This window comes from Magnolia sinica, chromosome 6 (genome assembly GCF_029962835.1).
Source record: "Magnolia sinica isolate HGM2019 chromosome 6, MsV1, whole genome shotgun sequence".
NCBI classification, from domain to species: Eukaryota; Viridiplantae; Streptophyta; class Magnoliopsida; order Magnoliales; family Magnoliaceae; genus Magnolia; species Magnolia sinica.
The window spans coordinates 48,489,960-48,506,770 of NC_080578.1; the positions used below are offsets into that span (position 1 = coordinate 48,489,960).

Sequence of the window (16,811 nt, forward strand, 5' to 3'; positions counted from 1 at the left end):
GTAAGAAAAGACTTGATCTTCTATGGTTTAACCAAGGATGTGCTCCTAAATAGAGTGGAATTGCAGAATAGGATTTGTGTAACCAACCCCAATTAATTGGGATACAGCTTAGAAGATGATTAAGGATGAATCTTAACATTATAACACATCACCTAACTTTATATCAAAAGCTTTGAAGATGGAAAAATAAAGTCGTAATCATAAGTGAGGCGCACTTTGACAGCCTTTACCTTTAGCCTTTGCCCCAATATTCTAGAGCCTATGTATGCATAATGGATGATCAAACTCTCTTATTAAGTTATGCTATCCAATCAAGTTTTTCATAATGGTAGATTCACAATACTACAATGTATCGGCCTTACTTTCTACCAAGCTTTGAAGATGGAGCAATCTTGAGTAAATCCCTTCAGTTGCTGCAATCAAGTCTGAATGGGGACCCATTTCGGCAACCTCGCCTTTATCCATTACTACAATGGTATCCGAATTCACTACTGTGGAGAGCCGATGTGCGACTGTAATCTGGGTGCATCTAGACAATAACCCTTTAGATTCCTTCAGTTTCATCAATTCTAGAGCATTCATTACTGCCCTCTCAGACTCTGCATCTAGTGCACTTGTAGCTTCGTCTAGCAGCAAAATTGCAGGCTTCTTTAGCAGAGTTCTAGCGATGGCTATTCTCTGTTTTTGTCCACCGGAAAGCTGGCATCCCTTCTCTCCCACAACTGTATTGTATCCATCAGGCAAATTACTAATGAATTCGTGAATATTTGCATCCATTGCAACTGCCACCATTTCAGTTTCTGAAGTTTCCTCGTTCCCGTAGCAGATATTGTCTCTAATTGAGGAACTAAAGAGAAGAGGCTCTTGCTGTACAAATCCTATTTGGGTTCTCAACCATCTCAGGTTAAAACTTTTTATGTCCTTTCGGTCGATCAGGATCCTTCCTTTGCAAGGATCATAGAACCTTAACAGAAGAGCCAAAACAGAGGATTTCCCTGCTCCGCTAGGCCCAACTAGTGCCACCTTCAACCCAGCTTCAATTGATAAAGTGAAATTGCTTAGTACAGTCACTTCTGGCCTTGATGGGTAATTGAAACTGACCTTTTCAAAGACAACTTTTCCTTTCATCCTTCCAATTTTTGAATTTTCTGGTGTATCTGGTTCTATTTCAGTTTGCCGATCGAGGGTCTCAAATGCAGGGGTTAGTACACTGATGGCTGAAATGACTGTGGGGATCAGTGTCCATAGCTCTGTGATTGAAGGAACTGTGAGTGAGAAAATCTGGTATGATCTTATCCCATCCTCAAAAGAGGCTTGATTCTTATGTACCAAAATGGTAGTGTACCATAAAGCAATGGCGTGAGCAATGTTCCATAAGCAAAGAGATAACCCTTGAACAATCCCATACTTGAGGCATTGTTTCCTTTTCATCCTCATTGGTTTTTTCAGAGAGAGCTTGGCTTTCTTGAGTATTTGCTCTTCGTGAGCGAAAGAGGCCACAGTTCTAATGTTGGTTGTGGACTCGGATGCAAGAGCAACGAGATCTTGATGAGCAACAGAGGAGTCTCCTGCAAATCCCCTGGCTGACTTGGCTTGAACCAGGCCGCCAATAAAGTGGCAAGGCATGACGGCCCAGGCAACTAGGCCCATTCTCCAGTTGACAATCATGCTGACCGTGGTTGCAATTAGAATTGAAGAGATACATTGGACGATGATTGCCATGCGGTCAGAGATTATGGTTTTGATCATGGTGGTGTCATTGATGATCCGTGATGTGAGGAAGCCCACGCCGTTTTCAGGTTTCTCAAACCAGGCTATCTCATTGCGAAGTACAGCTGCAAGATTTCAACAACATGTTAGTATAACCTTGCGTACTTCGATGATGGCCATAAAATTTCCCATATGACTAGTGCACTTGCATATTTTAGGAGCATGAACAATTTAATTTCTTGGGAAAAAGTGTGATTGGTTTCAAAGTTCTTTTTCTTTTTTCAGAAAAGATATCCTGATTCAATAAAATATAAAATTACTTTAGAAAAGATAAGGCTTACCATAAGCAAACTCTAGAATATATTCTGGTGTATGAGCAAATTGAGTTGTGAAGATGCATCTTAAACTATGGGGGTGTTTGATTTTTAATCAACCTTTGTAAATACTGGTAAATGAGTATTAACTACATTGGAAATTCATGCCAGTCACATCCACATGACGTTGACAGATATGAGTGTTTGGATGGCTCCAACACTAAAATCGAGGAAAGAAAATACCCTTAAAATTTGTGGGGCCTACCTTCATGTATATGTCCGAACCACGCTGTCCATCCATTTCACCTACTGATTTTAGGGCATGAGCCAAAAGATGTGGCAGATCCAAAGCGCAAGTGGACCACACCAAAGGAAGCAGTGGACAAAAGTTTTGATCAAGCTGATATTTGTGTTTTCCCTTCATCCATGTCTGTGAGACCTTATGAACAGGTTGGATGACAGATACACATCCTTGTGGGCTGTGAGCCATGTTTTAACTTCCAACGGTGGACATCATTATCCCTCCTGTTTCATGTGGTGTGTTACACTTGAGCTTGCAATCTACTTCATTTTTGCTCTCATGCCCTAAAGTGAGTTGGTAAAATGGATGGATGGCATGGATCAGACACTTACATCACAATTGGCCCCACATCTTTAATTGGACTCAATCCTTTCCGATTTCGTGCATGCAATCATGGATATTGAGGCATAAATAAAAAGGTAATTTTCCTCCTTTTCAAATGTAGGTAAAAAGTCATCATTGCTTGTTTACCACCATTTACAGTGGGAAATGAGAAAACAAACAGCCCCTAGATGAAATGACATTCCTAGTATTCGTAATAAGGAAGAGCCCTCAGATTGTAGTCACTTTCCCTTCAACTCCAACTTGAAGATTTTGCAATTTTGATATTATTGGAAGGAATGTAACTAGAATTTGGTTGTTTCCACTTTATTAGACTAATATTACAAGTCAATTCAATAGCTAATGGTTCGACTGGATTTCACATAATCATTACGGTGGGCAGTATAAAAAAATCAATGTTTGATGTCTCTCTCTTGATGTTTTCCTTTAGTGTGACTCATCTAAATCACAGGTAAACTTGATTATTTTTTTCGGTATTGCACCTAATGTAGGATTAGACATCATATAGTTGGAGTAGATTTCACATATACATCATGATGGGCTGTAGTGTTTTTCTATTAAATTTTGTATTTTTATTTTTAATATATGCAAGAGGAACTCTAGTCAACTAGTGGGAGAGGGAGGTGGGGCCATTGTGATGTGAACGTGAACTCCACTTTGATTATTAGTTATATAATCTCACATTAGGCATATGTACTAAAAATCAGGCTCACCTGTAATTCATACAGGCCACACCAAAGAAAACAGTGGGGAGAGAGATGTCCAGCTATGAGGCCCACAGAGTGTGTGTGTGTGTGTGTGTGTGTGTGTGTGTGTGTGTGTAGTGTAGTGTAGTGTTTGTGTGTGCGCGCACACATACACACAATATACATATATCATGGGAACTTCCCCACCCTTAGCTGTGTGCCTGTTAGAAGATTAAAGAATTGAAAATTCCGTGTAGTGAAATGTAGCCTTGGATTTACTGAATAGGTCTTTTTTTTTTTTTTTTGAAATTTCAAACATGAATATAATAACTTCCATTCACAACAAAATTGCCAAAATGCTGTTGGGGTAAAAATTGGAAAATGGTAACACAGGCAGGAAGAGAAGGTGATACCTGAATACAAAGCTTGCCTAAGGTTTCTCATAGCCTTTTCTCCCACCACACCATAGAAATAATGCTGCAGGGTGTGAGTGACTAATGCAAGCATTCCGATTAGACAAAACACCATGGAATACATCCCCACTTTTCCCCTTGCACCTTCCTTGTAATATGCTACTCCGATTGTAATGATGAAAAACCCAAAAACAGGCTTACTTATACCAGAAAGAGCTGCAGCAAAAGATCCAAATGCAGACTTTGCAATTTCAATCTTATCCAATCCAAACCAGATTCTTGAAAAAGGAACTGTTTTTCTTTTCATAACCTGTCCTTGCACTGGATAAACATGTAGCTCGATGCTGAACTCCTTCGATTGCTCGGATAGCTCAGAAGCTTGAGAAGAGGTCTCATAGCTCTTATTCATCACTTCATTCTTATTCATTACTTCCTCGCTAGGATCCATGCCCCTGCCATTCAGCATTAAAAAGATGTTAAGAAACACGACTCAGGGTAGTCTTTTCTACTTGAAGTGTGGATTTTTTTTTTTTTTTTCTCCTCAAAATTTGAAATCAGGGTTCTTTTTCTACAACCACCTAAATGCATTCCTTGATCAGGCACACTCGCATGCATCAAGAATGTGTGCTTGTATGCATAAAATTACATGTTCATGCTTGTGCGTGTGTGTGCGCACGTGCATGCAAGCTCTCGCTTCACACATGTTTGTGTGTGCACGTGTGTGCTTGCAGGCGTTCATCTTCTGCCACCAAACCTGGACATGCCACGTGGTGTGTGAGAACTGAGAACCAAGTTTTTTTTTTTTTTTTGTCTGAGAACCAAGTTGTTCATTAACTTGTTTGTAGACATGCATCTTCAGTTACCAAACCTAGATGTACCACATGCTGTGAGAACTAAATTCTTCATTAGGTGGGACTCATTTTTAAAATATTCCTTGGCCCAAAAATAGTTCAGTCTGCTCATCATGTGGGTCTAGAATCCAGACGTTTGTGAAAAAAATGGAAAGTGAGAAAAGATGACTAACTGCGAACCTTGATCGTAAATCTTTGGCCCACTCGGTGAGCAGACTGGTCTGAATTTTAGGTCAGCACACAATATTGGGGGTCGGTGGATTCACCTGATGAAAAAACTAGAGCTCCTGCAGGTGTGCCATGGTGGCACATGACAACTGCAGAAGCAGGTCTGCAAGTAGCAAAACTCTTTTCCAAACCAACGGCATTTTCTTAGCTCTTACTAAAATGAGTTTGTCTCTAGTGCTCCAAACCAGGGGAGTTCATAGAGTATGCACCAACCTAGACTCAGTTCCTGTTGTGAGATTTTGCATGTTAAATAGGCTGTGGTAGAATTCACTGGTTTTTAGCAATTCACGGTGGCTTCCAGTCTCTGCAACTTTCCCATTCTCAACCACAGCAATCATGTCTGCATTAATAACAGTTGAAAGTCTGTGGGCGATCAAGATAACAGTCCTCCCTTTCATTGCTTTCTCAAGGGCATCTTGAACCAGCTTCTCTGACTCCGAATCAAGTGCACTTGTGGCCTCGTCAAGCAAAAGAATTGGAGGGTCTTTGAGAATCGCTCTTGCTATCGCTATTCTCTGTTTCTGCCCGCCTGATAACTGTACTCCCCTTTCTCCTACCTGAAATCCGTTTCATTAAATATGAATTACATGAAAAAGAAAAGCGATCTTATGTGAAAGGATGCTTGAAAGGCCCAAAACCATCCTATCTGATGGTATGCAGTGCTATTTTAGCTGAAAACCATTTCATTTTATATTTATGTCAGAGTTCAGATTATTTTATCATGTAGCTTTTATAATCATATTGTGTATTTTAAGAGGAACGTCACAGCGTGAAACCTGAACTGTGAAAGATCTCTGTGCACAAATATCACACTGCCTGATCTTTGATTGGATGAGAATAGGAAGTGTGATACAACACATCCCATCACTTAAAAAAAAGGGATAGATTAGGCCCAGTTACCAATCACCGTCCATCCTGATCAGACGGTGATGGGATTCACACTAGTTATTCTTTGCTGCACATGATTCACACTAGATCATTTCTCATATTTTGATAGTGATGAAGATAACGAAAATCACAATACAAATGCTATTTTCAGACTGCCTCTTGTGTTACATTTTATCAATCGTCTTGTTGGCTGACCTCAGTTGTGTATTGATTTGGAAGCTGGGATATGAAGCACTGCGCATTTGCCGTCATTGCTGCTTTTTCAATCAGTTGGTCACTCGCATCCATGTTTCCAACCTTCAAATTATCCTTGATCGTCCCTGCAAAGAGTGATGGCTCTTGCGAAACTGCTCCCACGTTTTTCCTTAGGAATTTCAAATCGATATCTTTGATGTTGTGATTGTCAATGAATATCTCACCTGCAGAATTGCTAACCTTATTAGATCTCTCATGTTGATTAAATACACCCAAAAATGTACGTGCATAGGAACTACTAAACATAAATGGGATGCATGTTCATAAGCACTAGTTCATAATTGCCTTTGTATATCTATACATAGTTTATAATAAAAGAGAGATGCTCCAGTTCTCTCAGCGCACGATAAGGTATAGTGCTCCTAGTTGCATCAGTTCTCTTTGACAGTCCAATACATTTATCTGAACTGTTCATTAAGTTGAGAACACATTTCATGGATTACCCTGCAAAAATCAGACTGGTTGGATAATTCAATGTCCTTGATTTGGACTTATTTTTTATAGCCATCCTTTTCCGAAGCCATGGATGGGATGGTTATGATTACCCAATGGAAGTGAATCTTTAGAATCATAAGCAATCCTTGATGGGCCCTAACAAATAGATGAATGAAATTGTTGATTGGACCTATTTACTGTCCAAATTAAAAGAAGAAGAAGAAGAAGATAACTGACCATATCTTTCAAAAAAATAAAAATAAAAATTGTCCTTATTAAAGGCCACTTATGTTAATGTTTGTCAAATGAGTGTGATTATCTCATGGTAGCCCATGAAATGGGGTTTGACCTAATGAACAGTATATATCAATGGATTGGACTCTTTAAATGTCCTAATGCAACTAGGAGCAGTGGAGCGTTTCTCATAATAAAATATTTAAAATATTATCACATAGTTTATATGATCATGTATGGGTATTGTGCATAATTAAACATATTCATCCAGCAATGCATGTGCATTCATACGATGATGCATAATAGTATATATGCCGATGTATCAAAAAAACCCATAGATTTATCTGTATACAGAGTACATGTTTGAATGTTGATATATGCCTGCCAGTATCTCTTCGCTGGAATCTGTACATGATTTATGATTTATCTATTTATGTTAGAACTCCCAACTTGCAGTGAGCAAGATACGATCAGCATACCTGTGGATGGGTCATAGAACCTCTGCATTAGGGAAATCACAGTGCTCTTCCCACACCCACTGCTGCCCACTAAAGCCACCACCTTGCCTGCTGGGATTGACAAAGAAAACCCTCGTAGAATCACCTTATCATTGCGGGATGGGTATGAGAAATATACTCCACGGATGTCGATATTTCCACTGATAGTCTCCAGTTCCTTTCCTTTTGTTTCATAGCTTATGCTTGACTCTCTTTCAATCACTTGAAAAACTTCACTTCCTGCAACCTTTGCCTGATTGAAGATTTGTAAATCTGGTGCAGCATACGTCACCGATCTGCAGTTTGTAATGTTGCAACTTAGTTTCTGCAAATAGCTCTGAGCCTGGGTAATGGGATTATGGGGCTCACATGAGTGAGATGGAGAGGGGCCTTGTGGAACACATGCCAGTGTTGCATATGTAAGAGATCCGACCCATTTATCATGTTGGGCCCATGCAAAAGATCAGGATGTTGCACTCATCAGGTCGGTCACATGCGTATGAGGAAAAGGATGGTTAGAGAACAGTTCACACTCAACATACATGTGGTCGATTGATAAGTAGGCTGAGCTGATTTATGGGCCAGATCATGCAATTGTTATGCAGAGACTAGTAGACTGCCCTCCATCTTACTTGCTTGAGTCCTTTTCACATTCCTTGCTGTCAAATCTTACATTGCACCAAAGAGAATGCTCATCACTGCAGCGATCGTGTCCCCTCCTTTAGCTCTCTCGGCGGTCACCACGACTGCTCCGACCCATACGATCAGAGCCCATGAACAGAACGTTATGGTTTGAAACACACCCAAACCCACACCCTTTATCAGTGCCTCTTTCTTGCTTAGCTGGAATTGTTTCTCCATGCAATTGGAGAAAGACTTCAATGCAGAACTCTCACCAACAAATGAGAAGACAGTCTTAATCTGAGATATTGTCTGCAATTTAAACCAAAGTATCGGATCTCATGACCATGAAAAATGCCTTAGTAGTAAACTACAGGGAAAAAAGGTATTCTGGCATAAGAGTAGGTGTTGACTTATGCCTAACCAGTATTTGCTACAAGTTTCACTGGTTGGGGACATGGAAACAACACCAATATCGCCGATAACCGGAAATGCGGGAAAACACAGGAAAACGGTAGAATTTTTAGTGAAACTTCAAGAGATGCTAAAATACACATAATTGCATATTTTAGATTATTATTATTATTTTTATTATTTTGCAAAAAGAATGTATACACAATAAATTTTCATTTAATGGGGGCTTAAATGAAAGATTGTGGTATTCGCATTGTGTATGTTACAATAAAATCGATGACTCATGATACTTTGTCAAGAAATCATTAAGAATTGGAAATGAAATGAAAGATTGCGATATTGACATTGTGTATGTTACGATAGTGATAATATTGAGATATTATTAATATTAGCAACGACAAATTGAAAAATGCATACAACGAAGTGCTCATAAAAAAATTTGAAATTGATTTTTTTTAATAAATAAGCTTTCTGTGATATCTCTATGTTGGCGATATTATTAAAATATTATCGATACACCTGTGATAGCGATACTTGCTGATACTACATTGCTGATGGCTGGAATTTCTAATACTACCGGTGTTACGATAGTGTATTGCTGGAATATCTCTATGTTACGATAGTGTATTGCTACCAGTGTTATCGGTATCTCCAAGTTGGAGACTGATAATATTGGAGATCTCTCGATAATATCGGAGATAATTCAAACCATATGTTTAACTAACCTAATTTGAACCATTGATTTAACAACCATTAAGGGTCGTTTGGGAGCATGAATAAGAGGTAATGGTGCATTTGGGAGAATTGTATTTGATGTGAATTGGAATCCAATTTACACCAAATACACCAAAGAGGCTAACTCACATCAAATTCATAAAAGCCACTTCTGTTTTTTTTTTTTGGAAAACACAGTAAAACCATTTGTTTCCATTTGACATGGATTCTGATTATAACTTATTCGCATGTCACAATCTTCTCTCCAAAAACAGATGCCTAACATAATTACTGGATTAGTGGATTCCAGTAAACTCCAATTACCAGTTACCAAACACAATTACTAATTTCAAGTCACATGGATTCATGGTATTTGCCAATTCAAATCGATGCATATCAAATACTAGTTACCAAACGACCCCCAAATCTCTTTTCAATTGCCTCAACAAAGGAAGAATTACATGGTCATCAGCCCGAGGACATGCATGCATGCATCTCTGGGCATTGAGTTGATGGGCCCCACTGAGGTTTGGACGTCCAAAATCCATCTATTTGTATACTACTTGCTAAAGTTACGAGCTTCTTATTGGTGGATTCTTGAAGGTCAACCCCAATCATGGTGGGGCCCATCAGATAAACGATCCATATCTACAGACCGTTGATAGTGACTGTAGGCCTGAGTAGACTACATGTATCTATTTGGGCCGAGGAATGTATAGTTGTACAACAAAGAAGTGTGTGGATTGTCAGTGAGTTAGTACCTGCTCTACCATAGATGTAGCTTCCGATAGATAAATAAGTCTCATTCCAGAGATGGCATTCATCTTATTACTGTAAGTAGCTCCGGTTACCAATATCATAGGCACCACCAGCAATGTAAGCAAGCCCACTTCCCAACAACAGACAAAAGCAACCAGGATGCCCACAGCAAAGGTGGAGAAGCTCGATAGAAAATGACCCAACTGCAATAAAGAGAGATTCAAATTCATATTGCAGAAACTGTTTGTTTTTTTTTTTAAAAAAAAAACCTTTCCTCCGTTGTTGGATTGTCAATGATTTCATGCAAAAATGAAATTGCTGGCTGAATGTTAATCATTGACCACATTTTAACTGCCCTTTACATATGCCGTGTGTCCCACTCCATGGATTTTTCACCATAGTCATTCATGGTAGTGTCCAACCAACAAAGGGGGGGATGCATATCCTGTGAAAATCACAAATGGCCTGAGCTGGTCTTTGATTCCAGCCTGTTTCAGGCTGAACTTTGCATCTTTGGTTTGGATGCCTATAAATGGTTTTTAAGACCTGGACTTGTTCGAGTTGACTCAGACTCACTAGTACGTGACCTGGTTCAATATCACTAGTCACCCTCAACTCGCCTCCCTGACTCAGGCGAGTTGGGCTGATCAGTTCTGATTCAGTCAAGTCTTGAGTCGACTCAGTCCCGGGATGCCTTCATCCGTGGTCCAGTTTGCTTTCATCCGAGAGGGAGAGGGATATATATATATATACCTTCTCACCAATAGCATCTTGAATGAGGTTCATGTGGTTTGTTATTCCAGCAATTATTTTCCCACATGTTAGATCAGTATCAAAAGCTCCAATCTCTTGACTCAGTACTGCTTTGAGGTAAGCCAACTTCATACGTGCGAGCTGTCTTTCGCTAGTATACATCCAGCAACCAATCTCTGCCCATTCCAATCAAAATGCTCAGAGGACAATAGCTACAAATGTTAATCAATGGTCGTAATTTGAATCATAAGTAACAAAGGAATTACATGAATGATACAGTTTTTACTAGTGGGGTCCATAGTTTGGTGATCCACGCAGTGCTTGATGACTCTCACCATGGACGGATCATGGCCCCAAAAAATATCCTCAATAAGGCAATCCTAACCTTTTAGTTGGTGGGCTGCAAATAGACGGTTGATAAGAGATACAACAACCGTCCACTTGTAACCAGAAAGACGAGAAATATTGGTGGCTATCATCTTCCAGTCTGCGTGATCTTTGAGGAATGGTCTATCCATGACGCAGGGAAGAATGTGATGAGGTCAATCACTGTTTTCTTTGATCGATAAATATCTTGAATTTAGAAGGTATTTTTGAATCCACGAGAAAAAATAGAATTTTTAAGAAGTTTTAATTGATAGATTGAATAATTATAAAAATGAGTTTAAAACCATTTAAATAATCTTAAAAATGTAATCAAAGATTTCTAATCAAATGCGGAAATAAATTCTCAAATATGTGTAAATTTTCGTAGTCTGTTGACCTATCATTGACTTGTTGAGTCGACATGTTAAAATAACCAAAAAGTGTCCAGAGATTTAAATTGAAAATTCTGTGATTTTTGATCTATTGATTGGAACCATTGACCTGTCAAACAGTATTTCAACCTATCAAACAGTATTTCAATTTGTCTAAATTGACAAAAATTTACCAGCAAACAATCTGGAACAGTATTTTGACCTATCGAACAATATTTTGACTTGTCTAAACGGGTAGAAATAAGTTAGCAAGCAATTTGAAATTTTTAGCAAAATTTTGACCAGTTGACCACAAGGTTGACTGGTCAAACTAAGCAGATTTTTTTTTTTTTTTTTCTGATTTCTCCTTGGGCTTATTCCAGTTCATATGCATTAAAAACGTGCTTGATCCACGTTCTATATTAGACCCCTCCACTTGAAAAAAACTTATTATTGAGTTTGGTTTACGACACGTGTTCAACTTCCTCGAGTTCTTCAACGGACTTTGTTCACGACACGTATACTAGTCTGCTACATCGAAAGTCCTTAAGATGTCCACGTCCTTTAGAAAATTAAGAACAAAGGCGTTATCACTGATTTTTTTAAGAATCAAAATAAGGACCATCTTCTTATTCATCAACTTCTTATACACCATAGTCGGAAACTTTTCCTTGTGCAAGTGCACTAGCACATCATCATCCACTTGAAATACCCTCTGGCACCAATGTTTGTTAGTCTTTTCCTTGTACTTGACGTTTGACAACTGAGCTACCATAATACATGTACTCGTGCTCTCCTTGACTTGACTCTTATGGATCAGTTCTTCCGCTTGTACTTGCAAGATCTCGCATTCTTTCTAATAATGTGGGCAATTAGTCAGACTTGCTCCTAGGGCAAGATCAATGTGGTTTTGAATATATCGCACATGAGGTAACTCCTTAGGAAGTTCATCGAGCACAATTGCCTTCAACACCTACAATATTGATTTCAAATTCTCTGAGATGTTTACGAGCTCCACATTTGTCCTTTTTAACTAATGCATTTACATCTCCCGTATCCTCAGATTGTTTGATGAAATCCTATTTGGTTACAAGAGACTACCCCTCTACTTTAGAAATCTTGGGTTGGTTCTCCATTTCCGTAGGGACGAGGATAATCTTTCTACCGTCTTTAACAAATATAAATACGTTATCCCGACCTCTATGCGTAGCATCAGCATTATACTGCCACATCCGACCAAGTAACATATGACAACCTTTTATGTAAACCATTTCGTACATTACTTCATCCTTATAATATTTACCAATGAAAAAGGATACATCATTCGATTACCTCTGTTTTGATGATTTCCTTGATCCATCCGATCGTGTGTGGAGAGGGGTGCTTTTCTGCTTTTAGTTGTAGTTTTTCCATCATTATTTTTTATACGAGATTTTCGTCGCTCTTGACATCAATGATCACATTATAGACTCTTTGGTTTACAGTACATCTAGTTCAAAAGATCTTTTGCCGCTGTAAATCTATCTCTACCTTCGGCATGTATAATGACTTCCTCATTCGATTCACCGCCAGCATCATCCCAGGATCCACTGCCGGCGTGCGATCAGTACGATTACAAATTCCAAAGCTTACCAAAGGTGGATCACTACCACGAATACAAGGCTACCCTAGAGCCTCCATCATGCGATCGATGGCAGCGTACAGCCATTGGATGACTTCTAGATTCTCTCGCTATGCCGCTTTGAAAGTTGCCGCTGTTAAAGGAAATTCCTTGAAGCACTGTACATAAGAATGTTACCTGACTCATCATCAGAAGCTATAGATTCGACGAGAAAACCTCACTCTCATACCAATTGACGCCGGGGGGACGTGATGGGGTCGATCACCACCTTCCTCGATCGGTAAATACATTGAATCCACAAGAGAAAATCTCAAATCCTCGAGAAGAAATAGAATTTCTAAGAAGTTTTAATTGATAGATTGAATAGTTATAAAAAACGATTTTAACACCCTTTAAATAACCCTAAACAAATCTTAAAAACGGAATCAACTAAGGAAATAAATTTCAAAAAAATGTGTAAATTTCTGCCGTCTGTCAATCCGTCAAATTGATAGGCTGAAACAACCAAAAAGTATCTAGAGATTTAAACTGAAAATTTTGTGATTTTCAACTTGTCGACTTGAACTGTCAACTTGTTGAATAGTGTTTTGACCTGTTTAAATTGGCTATCTAAATTGGCAGAAATCAGCTAGCAAGCAATCCGGGACAATATTTTGACATGTTGAACAATATGTTGACTGGTCTAAACTGACAGAAATCATCCAACAAGTAATCTGAAATTTTTGGCAGAATTTTAACATGTTGACCACAAAAGTTGATGAATCTAACGAAGCTAAATTTTTTGTTGATTTTTTAAGGGCCTTTTCTAATCCATGTGCGTTAGGAACATGCTTGATTTGAGTCCTACATCAATCCTTGGTTAAGCCCAAGAGGGCAATGGTCTGTATGGCTGAACCATGGGCCTCACTTGTACAAACTATACAAGGGGAGTTTTAGATTTTTGAAAATACAGTAATCATAGGTACGACTCATTGATGATAGGGAGTTTTTCGACAAACGTCTAAAAAAAAAAAGAAATTTATTTAGGAGATACTTGAAAGATAAGGGGGCATTTGTGTAATAAAAATCAAAGTAGAAAATCTTTACTTTCATACTTTCTAGTGCTCGTTATAATATGTGTCAGTCTGTGGCTGTCTTTCTACATGTTGAGGAGGCTAGTAAATGGGTCGGTCCGGTCTAAAGTATGTTTAGCCCATTAGCAACATCGAATTTTCTTCTAGGGGTGGCCATACACCTGGTTTGGGCTGCGCCAGGCTACGCCTAGCCCGAAACTTAAGATCCAATTGCAATCCCTCACGCATCATGGGCCTTACATAACATAATCATGCAAAATTGGTTGGGCCATGGCCTAACCGCCTGACCTAAAAATTGATAAAATTCTTGTTTTCAACTTGAATGTTCCTAATCAACCGTTGATAAAGTGGGTCACATATGCAGAAAGAAATAAGTATTTTAGAGGAACGAAATCAACTGTCGACATTCAAGATGGATGTAAAATAAAGTTAAACTGGGTTAGGCTAAAATGACTTTTGAGCCAATCCTGACCTGAAAATTGATTTGGACATGGACGTTGATGTTTTCTTTAAAAAAAATATTTCCCAAAAAGATATTTAGAGGTAATAAGAGGAGAGAGAGTGAAATTTTTTAGGACTTATCTTTTTATGAAAATACATTCTCAGAAAATGTTTTCCACCAACAAGTGAAACTCCCAATCAGTGAAAAAATTCATTTTCATGGAAACTATTTTCCACCCAAATACTTGCCATGCTCCCGAACGAAAGCTACTGAGAAATCAGAACCATTAAGGAGAAGTCAGTTTCACTGAGTTAATCAACACCGGTCATTTCCAACATCTTTCACTATTTTTGGAGCAAATGGTTGACATTTCTAGCTTGATTAATTCAAAGAATGCAGTCTTCAAATGGTAGAAGAAAAATCAATGATGAAAAATCAAGGGCGATGCGGAAACGTACCAAGTATACCAGCAGGGAGAGTAGCAATGGCCATGTACCACACAAAGGGCACAACCTAAGTAGAATAGCACACCAAACAGCAATCATTAAAACCACTAAAACTAGTTCAAATAAAAAAAATAAAAATAAAAATTCAAGCTAATTTTCCTCACTGTTTTTCTTTTTCCCCCTCACCAGCTGGGCCCACCACGCAAATGAACAGTTTTCACATGTGTTCCACCACGTTATTATGGGTCCATCTATGCTGTAATGGTTTGCATTAATTACCTTGTAAAGGGCTTTAACCATTGCATCTCTGTCGTTGATATTGTTTCCAAACGCATTAAGGGCTTTGCCAAGTAAGAGATACCCAATGGGCTGGGCCATACCATGGATGATGGAACCAACCGTGCCCATCACCATCAGAATCCAATCCACACCGTCAGCATAGCTCAGGAGCTTGCTGAATGGGATGAGGTTGGTGGTGGGTGGTTTGATATCCTCCCCATTCTTTTCTGTTCCTTTACTCTCTGCCATTTCGGTCAAAGAGGGCGTAGAAATCATGGCGTTCATGAACATGGAAGGACAGTCTATTTATAAAGATTTGTTTATGAAAACAGAGTAGAATAGAATCGAAGACGTAGAGGATATACCTTTGGAAATGCTACGAGGATGGATTTATCTTCTTGGGATTATCTTTAGTGTCTTTGGCGCATTCACGTCGACCGCTGGTGTACGGAGTGACATAAGGACACGTAGATGAAAGCGGGAGAATTTCTTTTATTTTATTCTTATTATTATTTTTAATTGTTAAAACATGAATACTTCATGTCATACATACTTCTATGATGGGATGTGGTAGCATTGGGGCTGTTCATGAGCTGAGCTAGCTCGAAAAACTCACTTTGACTCGGCTTGAGTGAGCTTGGATTGACTTGGCTTAAATGGCCTATTCGAGCCGAGCCAAGATAATTATTTAAAGCTCGAGTTGAGTTCAAGCCAAGTTCGACCGGGGGCATTTCAACTCGACTCGACTCGAAGCTCAAACTCGAGCTCAACTCGGCTCGATTAATAAATATTATATATAAGTTTTAAGTTTAAACTTAAAAAAATAAATAAAAATACAAACCCTAGAGTCTCTACTTGACCGCATGCACCTCCTTTCCCTTTCCCTTTCTTCTCTTTCTCTACCCACTGCCAGCCGCATGCTCGCCCGGACCACCCCCACCGGTTTTCAATTCAACTTTATAATAGTACGATTTCAATATCTTGAGATCTACTTCTTAGCTAAGAAACCCAAGAAATCCGAGATGGGTTCTTCTCAGATTTGTTAGAGCTTCAAGGAAATCCACTGATCTGATTGGCTAGAGCTCTTTACTTGGATTTCTGATCTGTGTTCTGGTCTGTTTCTTTTCTAGTACTTGGATTTCTGCTGGTGGAAGAAGATCAAGAAGAGATCGGTTCTTATAAGTTTTCTCATCCGATTCGAAGCTTTGTTTGGTTTTTTCATCGGGTTTTACTTTGATTCTCTTAAGATTTTTGAATTTTTCATCAATGGAGGAGGATCAAGAACAGAATCTATTACTCTCTCACCCAACAAGTTTGAGCTCGACTCGAGGTAAACTCGACTCTACTCGAACCACTAGCTCGACTTGAACTTGACTCGACAGCTTTGGCAAACAAGCCAAGCTTCAATGTTGAGCTCAAGGCCGAGCTCGAGCTCGAACTCGAGTACATCATGGACAAGCCAAGTTGAGCTTGACCCACCTCGACTCGACTTGGCTTGATGCCCACCTCTAGGTAGCATTAACAGAAAATGGGAAATGGATTAGCTACTCCCGCTGCCACCGGCCCCATGGCTGGTGGTCGGTACTCTGTGGGCCCCACCATGATGTATGTCTTTCATCCATTTTGTTCATCCATTTTCACAGATCATTTTAGATCTTGATCCCAAAAATGAGAGGGATATAAATCCCAGGTAGACCACACCACAGGAAAACAATATTGATTGGCCATTAAAATCTTCCTACGGCCCACTGCACTATTTATTTGACATCCAATCTGTTGATTAGGTCATATAGGCCCA

The 16,811-nt window shown here is 39.1% G+C and overlaps 2 protein-coding genes across 2 annotated transcripts in view; one reads left to right on the forward strand and one right to left on the reverse strand.

The window, feature by feature from the left end:
* Nucleotides 1–7,412, forward strand: part of LOC131248751 (uncharacterized) — a 32,816-nt gene extending 25,404 nt beyond the window's left edge. Inside the window, exons 9-11 of the mRNA XM_058249197.1 lie at nt 827–1,086; nt 1,173–1,855; nt 7,114–7,412. The gene's annotated coding sequence lies outside the window, so the exon portion shown is untranslated. The remainder of the gene's footprint in view (nt 1–826; nt 1,087–1,172; nt 1,856–7,113) is intronic.
* On the reverse strand, nt 343–15,362 carry LOC131249617 (ABC transporter B family member 10-like). Its single transcript, XM_058250409.1, has 10 exons — nt 15,014–15,362; nt 14,747–14,801; nt 10,416–10,591; nt 9,665–9,865; nt 7,828–8,087; nt 7,137–7,450; nt 5,929–6,152; nt 5,059–5,402; nt 3,767–4,218; nt 343–1,835 (listed from the first exon to the last, which is right to left on the reverse strand). The coding sequence occupies exons 1-10, from the start codon at nt 15,302–15,304 to the stop codon at nt 343–345; spliced, it is 3,810 nt and encodes a 1,269-aa protein (XP_058106392.1). The 5' UTR covers nt 15,305–15,362.
* Nucleotides 15,363–16,811: the final 1,449 nt, after the last annotated feature.